Raw genomic sequence first — 11,224 nt, 5'->3', positions numbered from 1 at the left:
TTCCAAATGAAACGATTACTTTCAAAACAAAAACTATTCAAATACATAATTTTTAGAGTATAGATGTACTTTAACATAATAGATACTTTTAAGTATAGATTACCACAAAAAATTTAAAAACTGCTTTAAAAAACTAATTTTATTTAAATTTCAAACAAGATATATTAAAAGTAATAGATTCTTTAAATGTCGATCACTTTTATAAGTAAAAATATATATAATAATACCTAAAAAATAAATGTTTACTTTAAAATAAAAATTACTTTAAAAAATTGCTTAAACAATCTGCTAAATTATTATTTAAATTATTTTCAAATTATAAACATACGAGAGTAACTAGATTATTTCTACGTAGAAATTACTCTTTACATTTTAAATGTAATCTATTTCTTTTTAAAAGTATTTTTTAAAGTAGTTTTTATTTTGAAAATAACTTTTAGTTTTTAAGCATTTTTTTATTTTCATAAAATAATTTCTTTCTTAAAATAAAGTATCTATTACTTATTACTTTTGAAAAGTATTTTTCTATTATTTTATTAGTAATTTTAAAAATTACTTTAAAAAAAAAGTAAAAAATACTTTCAAAGTAATCTATTTAAAAATATTAAAAATATTAATATATATATTACTAAAAAAAGAAATTACTTTAAAAACTACTTTTCAAAAGTAATAGATTACTTTCAAAAGTAATAGATCACTTTAAAAACTTTTTTTAAAGTAAAAAAAATGCTTTCCAAAAGTGATAGATTACTTTTGAAAGCAATAGATTACTTTCAAAAATATATTTTTTAAATTACTTAAAGAATAAACAGAATACTGTCATTTCATTTCATTGGTTCTTGTTGAGCTTTTATATCATTAACATCAGCTGACTCGTGTTTGTTTAACATTTAAACTACAGACCAACCATTACAGCACTGAGCAGACATGAACATTGTGTGTGTGTGTGTGTGTGTGTGTGTGTGTGTGTGTGCGTGTGTGTGTGTGTGTGTGTGTGTGTGTGTGTGTGTGCGTGGACAAATGAAGCGACACTCTCAGAGAATGAGCAGAGAAGCTGTATTTTAGGCTTCCACAAAAAAAAGGTACATTTGCTAAATGTCGTCCCGGTGACCCGCGGTGAGACGGACATGACGTCAGAGAAACTCAGACTGTTTCTATCATCAGGAAACTAAACCAGTCGACCACAGTGAGTCCACGTCATCCGAACCTCTGATCCACGACGCTCGCACATCGCTGAAGGTGACGCAAAACAAAGATCATGAGATGACGGACGGACGCACGGACACCGTGTCTTCAAAGCAAAGAGTGCCAGCGCAGATCCTGGATCAGACCGTTGAGAGTAAAAAAAAATGGCTTACAGGGGCACTGCAAATCTACATAAGCCATGAAGCCATGCCACATTGACGCCCTGACGGGCTGCTCTCTCTTTAAAGGGTCATGCGCACAGTTTACAGACAGAGGACTGCTGGGAAAGCAGCAGGGCTGGGACGCGTCCAGGATCACGCCGCTAACACGTTAACATGGAGCCAATGAAACAGGAGGACGCATCACGTGACGTCCACAGAGATCCTCTGCTCCCAGCCCTGAGAAGCCGTGAGCGTGGCAGACCGGTCACATGCACACTATGGAAATGTTGGCTAGACACGAGTCCTAACCTTTGGCTGTCTGGCTGCTGGGTACTAAACATCATACAGAATAACAGGTGGCGAGGGGTGGGGTCAGGGGCGGGGTCAGGGGCGGGGTCATGTCCAATGAGTGCACTGTTCACGCCGTACAGGTGCGCGGCAGCACAGGTGTTTCCTCTGTACAGAGTCTTTGAACAATCGGCAGTAAGCGTCACATGACCTGTTTTTTTTTTTTACATGATATGATTCCTGCGCACACACCGGAAGCATAATGTTGCTGAGGACATGCAAGGTGTTGAGTATAGAGCGGAGCAAAAAAGTGACGACGTTTCCCCCCAAAAGTTTGTTCAGTCTTCTCGAAACATCGTCCATCACTCAGATCTTCAGGCACGCAGCTCCTTCTTGGAGTGAGGCTTGTTTCCCAGCAGGGCGTCGATCTCAGTGATGGTCTGAGGCGTCATCTGAGACAAGATCTGCAACCAAAGAGGACGAAGAACATTCAGAACTGAACGTAGACATATCACACGATTACTGACGTGAGGAATCAAGCGTACCCGGAGCGCTCCGAGGTTCTCCAGCAGCTGGTCTGCGGTAGAAACTCCCAGAAGAACCGAGCTGACGCCTTCACTGCGCAGACACCAGGCTGGAAACAAGACAGAGAACCACAGGAACTCTGTGAGATCACCTGAAGGAAGCATGAAGGAACGCCACCTCCAACTGAACCTGTCTGAGCTGAACTGCAGACAAACCTCCACATCTAACCTGGATCCCTCTGTAGCTTCACATTCAATTCAGATCCCTGATGCTGAGGCTCCGGTTCTGCATCCACCAGTTCCTACAGATCAGGGGCGTCCCTCTAGACCTTCACAGACCTCCTGAAGACCTCCAGCTCTGCAGAGAGGACCTCCTCTACAACACTACCAACAGCTGGACATGACACATCTGTCCTCTACAGCTGGACCTTGGTTCTGTGTCAGTAGAACTTATGTTATGTTAATGTTACTCATTAGGTCGTCTCATGGTGTTCTCTCTCGTACCGATGGCTAACTGAGCGGCGGTGCAGCCCAGTCTGTCGGCCAGTAGATGGAGCTCTTTGATTTTCGCGAGCTGCCTGCGTCCCTCCTCGCTGTTCACTCGCTCCTTCAGCCACTGGTAACCCTTCAGAGGAGAAGAAGAATCAGTGACACAGGTCTGACTTCACTGAGCGACGGCTCGGATCAGACTGACCTTCATGGCAGCTCTAGAGCACTCGGGGACGCCGTCGCTGTACTTTCCTGTGATCAAACCACAGGCCAGAGGAGACCAGGTCATCGCTCCGACACCTGACGGAGAGAAGAAACAGAGGAGTGAAGCCAGATGAAGTCAGACACATGGAGACACGTGGAGCTGCGAGGTGACGGAGGTCTGACCGATCTTGTGGTAGAGTTCAGGAAGCTGCACCTCCACCTTGTCCCTCTGGAAATAATGATACTCGGCCTGCTCGCACACCGGAGGGATCAGGTTGAACTGACGAGCCACCGAGTACGCCTCCTGATGACGGACAAACAAACCGGTTAGCGGTCGGCGTGAATGTCAAACACTGACAGAACTTCATCCGTAAAGACGGACGGTCACCATGATCTCCATAGCGCTCCAGCGGGACGTCCCCCAGTACATCGCCATCCCCTGATTTATTACGAACGTCATGGCCCGAACAATCTCTGCAAAGCACAGACACAAACTCATCACGCAGGTTATCGTCTCGCATGTACCGTGTGATTCATCGTCATTTACCGACCTTCCATCGGACTGTTGACGTCATTTCTGTTGGCGAACACGATGTCCACGTAATCGAGCTGCAGTCTCGATAAAGATCCTCGTAAACCTGAACAAACATTCAAACATGAATCATCTAACGAGACACTGACCAACATCATCACCTTCAGTTTGTGACGTAATGATGATTTTACCTTCGATGATGTGTTTTCTGGACAGTCCTCTCTCCGTCTCTGCTCTGTGGATTCAAATCATGTTATTAATGTTACATAACATTCATCATACGTGTGATGAACGGTAAATAAATGGACTCACTGTCCTCCCCAGTAGATTTTTGTAGTAATGACGAAACTTGAACGTCTGAAAAGAAACGAGAACGTTTCAGTTGATTTATTCTCTGTGCTTCAGTCTAAATATGTTTTTTATGTTTCATTCTTTCTAAATATTTTCACAGATTATTTCCCAGATCTGAGAATTTATTTTCACATTTTTATCCTTTTATAGTCTCAGTGAGGCTGAAGCTAAAGAACATGAAGAAAACTGAACACGTTCCAACATTAACAAAAACATGAAAGATCATGAAAGATCATGAAAGATCATTAAAGATCATTGAAGATCATTGAAGATCATTAAAGATCATTGAAGATCATTAAAGATCATTAAAGATCATTAAAGATCTTCAGCTTCATGTCCTGACACAGAGCCGGTCACAAACACAGATTCACCTCCATCCTTTCTTCTTGATGATGTTTCCCAGAGTGATCTCAGCTCTGTGGACAAACAGTTATTAAAAAAATGAAATATTATTGTTTATACTGAGTGAACATCAACATCCTGTTTGATCCAGTCATGGCCTCATTAGTATCACGTGTCACGTTAAAGAAACCTGAACACGTATGACTTGTATAAGTCTGACTCCGACCTTCCCGAGGCGTACACCTCCGCCGTGTCGAACAGATTCACTCCGTTCTCGTAGGCGATGGCCATCAGATTTTCGGCCATCTGAGGAAACATTAAGACATGGCGATGGATCAACTCCATTACCCAGAGGTCATCTGTGAAGGCCGCCATGTTGATAATACATCTAATCACCATGATGAACAGTCCTCACCTCATCAGAGATCTGTGATCCAAACGTCACCCAGGTACCTGAACGAGGACAGAGACGGACGGCGTTTAGTTTGAGCTGCTGAAACAGTGATGAACATTTCCCGCCTTTAAACAGACTCACCTAACCCGAGACAGGAAACACGAAGACCGGACTTCCCCAGATTCCTGTGGAGAGACAGAAGGACAGTAAATAAATAAAGACTAAAGAATAATAAACCTTTATTCTCACGTTATCATTTAAACATATAAAGAACATATACACTCGATTTCTAGGCTAACGTTAGCTCGTGTTGCCTCGTGTCGTGCCAGAACAGGAGCTGGGTGAGCAGTCAACGTAACCAGGCTCAGCAGCCTCTATGGACATGATGGCAGAGGAGAAGAGAGTGAAGAGGACGCTGACAGAGGAAGCTAAGAAGAGAAAAGGAGAGAGTGAGCGAGCAAGAAGCCGCCGGACAAGAGTAAATGTGGGACTGACTTTTAGTGGTTGGTGAGAGCTTGGTGAAATAAAAGGCTGAAAGACAGACGCCGAGCTGGGCTGACTGCTGCTGGACTAGGCAGTGATATCAGCTGCTGCTGGTTCTGGTTCTGGTTCTGGGCTGACTGCTGGGGACCTTTACAGATGAAATAAACAGTCATAACAGTTTATTTTGTGAATATTCAGTATCAGCAGACTGAAAGTGTTTGTTGACTTCTGTCGTGACGTTTGACTCAGTTGGTTCTGAATTGTCTTCTGTCCCCGGAGGTTAAATTTACGCCTCGTGTCTGATGATTCTTCAAACGTTCACAGTTCAGCGGGTCACACCGGGTCACACCGGGTCCAGCTGGAGGCATCAGATCTGATGGTCCATCTCCATCAACATACCACGTGATCATCCACACAGCTGAGGCGCTCTGACCACAGGAGCATGTACAGCTGATGGTGAGCGCCTCCTCCTCCTCCTCCTCCTCCTCCTCCTCCTCCTCCTCCATCCTCATTAGTCGGGAACCAGCTGGAGAGGCGGCAGAGCTGCAGTGAAGCTCGCTGCTCGCCATCTTTCTCTCCACGCTCCGCCTGTCTGCCTCCTCCACCACAAACAGCCGATGCAGAGAGAAGGACTGTCAGAGCGTTTAGACGTCCGGCTTTACGATGCCGGCTCTATTTTTAACGTCTGACCTTCTGATATTTTTAGACTGTTTAGACATTTGTGAGCAGGAAGAGGCGTCAGCGTTCAGACAGGTTGTTCAAATACAGACTGATACAGGTGGAGGGTCAGCGTCACAGATGGAGCTTCGATCATTTCTCTGTGACATCTGTCAGATTGTTTCTTTTTGTCTCATCTGACAAGTTTGGACAAAGATCAGCGACCAAAAATATCTCTGCAGCTTCAAATAGATTCATTCATCTGCACAAATTCAAAAATTCATTAAAAATAGAAACAGTTTGTTCTGAACATCACCTGAAGATGAAGAAGATGAGTCTGCACGTTAAAACGTTCAAACACTGCTGATACATTCATGACAGTGAAGCCCGTTCACCACCTGAGTCGTACCTGCTGAAAACACTAAACATGAGTCAGCGCGTGCACAGCTGTTACACAAACACCCTGATGTCTCACGTTGAGTGTGTTTTAAAACACGTGACACGAGGAGACACGGCGTGAACGTCCTGATGGAGCTCAGTGTTTTCTGCCTCTGTGCGATGGAGGATGTCATTGTTTGAGAGTGTGACAGCCGGCCGCCCCCTCCCTGCTCTGCACTCTGCAGTGCTGCAGTCTGCTGAATTACTCTGAGTCTGGAGGCTCGCTCCATCACATGCATGTATGCAGACGCTCCACCATCAATCTGCACCGCGCACATCCACAAACAAAGAGCATCAAATACAGTCTCATTAAGCCAAACGAAGCACGTCAATAACAGTAAAATATCATAATTCAAATATTCAGATTTCATGTTACAGAATTTACTGAATTATTACGATGATGAGGAATATCCGTTATCTGTCTGACACTTAAAATAACAGTTTGATCATTTACAGATAAAAAAACAGTAATTTCGATAAATTAGATTTTAAATGTAAAAATAAACTAATTCACAAAGACTCATCTGAAAATTACAAATGAAAACTTGAAAATGTTAGAATGTATATATTAATTGCACTTTTATATGTAATCTGTACGTAATAATATAAAATAATAAAAAATAATACAAACTTTTTGTTTCCAATGAAAACTAAGATTTAACAGATTATTTACAGTGTGAAAAACAGAAATGGACTTTAAAAGGAGTGCTGTTATTTTGCATGGCTTCCTGTGTGTTGTGGTTGTACAGTGGAGGTTTCGTGTCACGCCTGATGCACAGATCTCCGTACGCTCACGCCTCGCTGCCTCTCAAACACAGATGCTCTCTTCATGAAGTCGGACTGCTTTCTGTTTGCTGATTTCTGTCCTGATGCCATAAATCATCACGTCCAAACGAGGTGATTACAGTCGGCTTGGCCGCTCCAAACATTATTAATGGAGGAGAGGGACGAGGCTCACAGGTGCTCCGTCATGGTGTAGTCAGCATTTTAACCTGTGCTGACATTTACAGTTCGTTTTCACCTGAGACACGAGGAGACACGGCGTACAGATGGTTAGCTGCAGATGATGGAGGTTTTTCTCCTGCAGATGTCATAAAATGCCACACACATGCTGAGCAGGCTTTTCTCCAGAGGGGCTCACCTCCATATTAATCACATCCGTCAGTGTGTGTGCTTATACGGGAGATGGTGGACGCTCTGTCCTCTTTTAATGATGCTGGAAGCATGGCTTCACGCTTTAAAGGGTCACTGCACACAAATTACACACAACATGTTCTCACTCATTTCACAGATTTCTCAACACGTCGGATGTCTCACAGTGCCGACGACATACGATTAAAACATCAACACCATCAACACCTACACTACGTCTCCATCATCAGTTCGTCTTACGCTCAATGATCCACAAAAAACCACATCTGACCATATTTCTGTTACTTCTACAGCAGGCAGTCTGCAGGGACGTCACGGAGACTACGTCCAGGTTTTAGACAGTCTGCGGGGACGTCACGGAGACTACATCCAGGTTTTAGACAGTCTCTGAGGACATCACGGAGACTACGTCCAGGTTTTAGACAGTCTGTGAGGACATCACGGAGACTACGTCCAGGTTTTAGACAGTCTGTGAGGACGTCATGGACACTACGTCCAGGTTTTAGACAGTCTGTGAGGACGTCATGGAGACTACGTCCAGGTTTTAGACAGTCTGTGAGGACTGGTTTTGAACTGAGTGTGTAACTCAGTTAGAAAATGAGGTCTGTCCTCGTTCTAATGAAAACACGCTGTGAGCGAACAGAAAGAAGATGAACAGCTGCTGACACTTTATTAGTGCTCGGGACTCTCTTATTAATTAAACTGTAACGAAGTTTACAGGACTTTTCTGTTTCTCTGGAGCCGGACACGGAGACGTATGATGATAGCTGAGTGTCATCGTGTTTAAAGAGCTCACTGTTTCTCTGTGATTTAAACTTTATGTACATCACAGGAAGTCATTCTGTCAGCTGGTCCTAAACATGAAGGTCACTGGTTAACGAGCTTGATGCTCGCTAACGTTATCACTTAAAAACAGTGAGTGGACATTTACATCTAACGTGATCCGTGACGAAGCTTTCCATCTGTCAGATCATGTCTCTATACTTCCAGACGTTTCTTCTGTCTGTATGTGATGAAGTGAAACGATGACTTTTCAAAGTCTCAAACCATGAAGCTCTCTGCTTCGTTTACTTCATTAAGTTTTTCATACTCTGACCTGTTTTTATGTTGAAGATGAAGTCACAGGAAATATTGAAGTGAAGCTACAGACTGAAACTTGTTACAGGACGTCGATGTCTTTAATCTGTTCAGTGGACTGAAGCTTGGAGAGACGAGCTGAAGGACGAGGAAGACCACGAGGACGTCCCTCGCTGCTATACAAACTTTTTGAGAACACCGGGAGGCCAAATCACTTTATTATCACTTAATTATTATCTATGACGACTCACTGTGCAAAGTGAAGTCAAGACGAAGATGACAAGGACGACGAAGACGGTGAGGACGACGAAGATGACAAGGATGAAGAAATCAGCGTGCTGTGAGTGAGTGACATGGTCATGTCATGGTGGTGTCATGGTGGTGTCATGGTCATGTCATGGTGATGTCATGGTGGTGTCATGGTGGTGTCATGGTGGTGTCATGGTGATGTCATGGTGATGTCATGGTCATGTCATGGTCATGTCATGGTGATGTCATCGTCATGTCATGGTGATGTCATGGTCATGTCATGGTCATGTCATGGTGATGTCATGGTCATGTCATGGTGGTGTCATGGTGATGTCATGATGATGTCATGGTGGTGTCATGGTCGTGTCATGGTGGTGTCATGGTGATGTCATGGTCATGTCATGGTGGTATCATGGTGGTGTCATGGTGATGTCATGGTGGTGTCATGGTCATGTCATGGTGGTGTCATGGTCATGTCATGGTGATGTCATGGTCATGTCATGGTGGTGTCATGATGATGTCATGGTGATGTCATGGTGATGTTATGGTGGTGTCATGGTGATGTCATGGTCATGTCATGGTGGTGTTGGTTTGCCGGTCAGCTGATCAGTGGCAGTGGAGCTGGCTGATGAGGGAATCAGTCAGCTGATGCCCGGGGTGTTGCCCCTGGCAACTGGATGGTCCACATACTGTTCAGCCTGCTTGAGCTGCTGCTGCTCGTTAGTGACACTTTAACTGAAGCAGCAGAACCAGAAAAACCCGACCCGATCAGACACAGAATCAGGCTCACCGTCACCTTGTTTCCTTTTTAAACATCCAATTAACAAAGTCACTAGCCTGATTAGAAAACAGGTCGTTAATATTAAATTAATAATCTGAGCTTCAGGCTGAGCTGACACCAAACACTCAGGCAGACAGACCAACGTTTCCTGAACATTTCCTCAACGTTTCCTGAACGTTAGTCTGCTGTTTGTCGTTATGACTCAGTGCAGTGAATAAACTCTGCATCACTTTACGACGGACAGGAAACCTTCTACAAACCTTTAGCAAACGCTTCAGACAGGTGATGTCAGGTGTCAGAGGTGACGTGACGCGCCATGACACCTGGTCAGCGTTCTTAACGAACCAATCGTGGATCAGTGGTGTCAGGATCATTTCTGACATCACAAGGAGGTCAAAGGTGACACCCCGCCTCCGCCCCCCCTCCTGTCTCACCTGTACTTCATGCTGGTGTGGCGCCCGATGGCCTCCTTCATGTGGGCGTGACCCTGCGGGGCCTGGCGGGACCCGGACCCCTCCCTGGTCTTCACTGAACCCTGGGAGATGTAGTTCCCGTTGCTCCCCTGTCCACTCCCTCCTCCTCCACCTCCTCCTCCACTACCACCACCTCCTCCTCCTCCTCCTCCTCCTCCACCGCCTCCCCCGACTCCCCCGCTGCTCCCTCCGGGAGGCGGGGCGGTGCGGAGGCCACAGAGCCGGTCCTCACTGCGACTCTTGAGGTTGTGCTCGGTGCAGGCGAATGACACCTGCATGCTGACCCAGCTGCTGGTGGAGGTGAAGCGGGTGGAGGCAGGGTCTGTACGCTCGGCTGTCTGTACACAGGAACACTGCTGCTCATACAAAAGGCTCAGACGGGGCAGGTCACAGGTTCTGGCTCAGGTTCTGGCTCAGGTTCTGGCTGTGGCTGACTGGAAGTCTACATGACACACACAGAGTCTGTGTCTGGAAAAAGGCTGTGCAGCTCCACACTCACGGTGCATCAGGGCAGCTCTCCAAAAAGCATCAGGACGCCTGTGAGCTCAGCAGTCCGCAGACGGTCCGGGTGAATGAGGCGGTTCTGGAGGTTCTGGAGGGTGGAGGGAGGAGAGAGGGGAGGGGGGGGCAGAGTCAGCGGCTCGGCCTGGACCTCGCACTCATGCACGGGCTGGGCGGTGAAGCTGTCTCCTCCTCAGCTCAGCTCAGGTCGGATGAATCCGGAGCTCCGGACTGCGCCGCAGCGCCGACACGACCAGATCCAGAACCAGAACCAGGCACATCCTCCAAGCCCGCGTCGAAACCAGACATCATCTTCCTCTGTTTCATCACATCTCCGAGCGGCGGCGGGGTGGTGGTGGTGGGGGCGGGCAGACCTGATGCGGATTCACTCTGTCAAACCCGAAGAGGCTTCACCGAGCAGCAGCTTCACGCAGCTTCACGCAGCTTCACGCAGCATCAAAATGATGCGGGGGGGGGGGGGGGGGGGGGTGCTGGGGGTGAAAAACACGGAGCCGGTCTCTCCTCCAGCGGGAAAGCTCGTTCTCACACCGGCTGCAGCTCTGCAGCTCTGCCGTGTTTCGACACGATCTGTCGGTCAGAGCTCCTCTCAGCGCATCGTGTCCGCTCCCCGCTGATCCTCCCTCTGTGTGATCTACACACACACGCGAACACGCACTCTCTCGTGCACACGCAACTCCGTGCACGAGCGCGTACGTATGTATGTGCACGCGCACAGAAGCCACATAGTGGAGCTCAAAATGTTTTGATATTTCCACCTTAAATCAGGTTTTTACACTGACACCATCATCACCATCATCACCATCATCATCATCATCATCATCATCACCATCATCATCATCATCACCATCATCATCACCACCATCATCATCACCATCATCACCATCATCATCATCACCATCATCATCATGACCATCATCATCAT

The 11,224-nt window shown here is 46.0% G+C and overlaps 1 protein-coding gene across 1 annotated transcript; it reads right to left on the bottom strand.

Annotated features, from left to right (window-relative positions):
- Positions 1 to 1,014: 1,014 nt before the first annotated feature.
- LOC104937763 (voltage-gated potassium channel subunit beta-2-like) lies at positions 1,015 to 10,757 on the bottom strand. Its single transcript, XM_027273964.1, has 14 exons — positions 9,742 to 10,757; positions 4,612 to 4,655; positions 4,492 to 4,529; positions 4,303 to 4,382; positions 4,106 to 4,150; positions 3,696 to 3,740; positions 3,575 to 3,618; positions 3,403 to 3,489; positions 3,240 to 3,325; positions 3,035 to 3,155; positions 2,853 to 2,947; positions 2,663 to 2,783; positions 2,180 to 2,268; positions 1,015 to 2,098 (listed from the first exon to the last, which is right to left on the bottom strand). The coding sequence occupies exons 1-14, from the start codon at positions 10,056 to 10,058 to the stop codon at positions 2,009 to 2,011; spliced, it is 1,302 nt and encodes a 433-aa protein (XP_027129765.1). The 5' UTR covers positions 10,059 to 10,757; the 3' UTR covers positions 1,015 to 2,008.
- Between the last annotated feature and the right edge of the window lie 467 nt (positions 10,758 to 11,224).

This window comes from Larimichthys crocea, chromosome XXII (genome assembly GCF_000972845.2).
Source record: "Larimichthys crocea isolate SSNF chromosome XXII, L_crocea_2.0, whole genome shotgun sequence".
Taxonomy (NCBI): domain Eukaryota; kingdom Metazoa; phylum Chordata; class Actinopteri; family Sciaenidae; genus Larimichthys; species Larimichthys crocea.
Note: the sequence above shows the minus strand (reverse complement) of the source record. Positions and strands in the feature narration are given on the sequence as shown.

Bases quoted from the DNA above. Each gene is read 5' to 3' on its own strand.
- LOC104937763 (XM_027273964.1), bottom strand. From the start codon at position 10,058: ATGCAGGTGTCATTCGCCTGCACCGAGCACAACCTCAAGAGTCGCAGT. The intron at 4,530-4,611 runs GTGAGTCTGTTT...GTCCTCGTTCAG, and splicing joins TGTTTCCTGTCTCGGGTTAG to GTACCTGGGTGACGTTTGGA. The intron at 4,383-4,491 runs GTGAGGACTGTT...ATGTTTCCTCAG, and splicing joins GATCACAGATCTCTGATGAG to ATGGCCGAAAATCTGATGGC.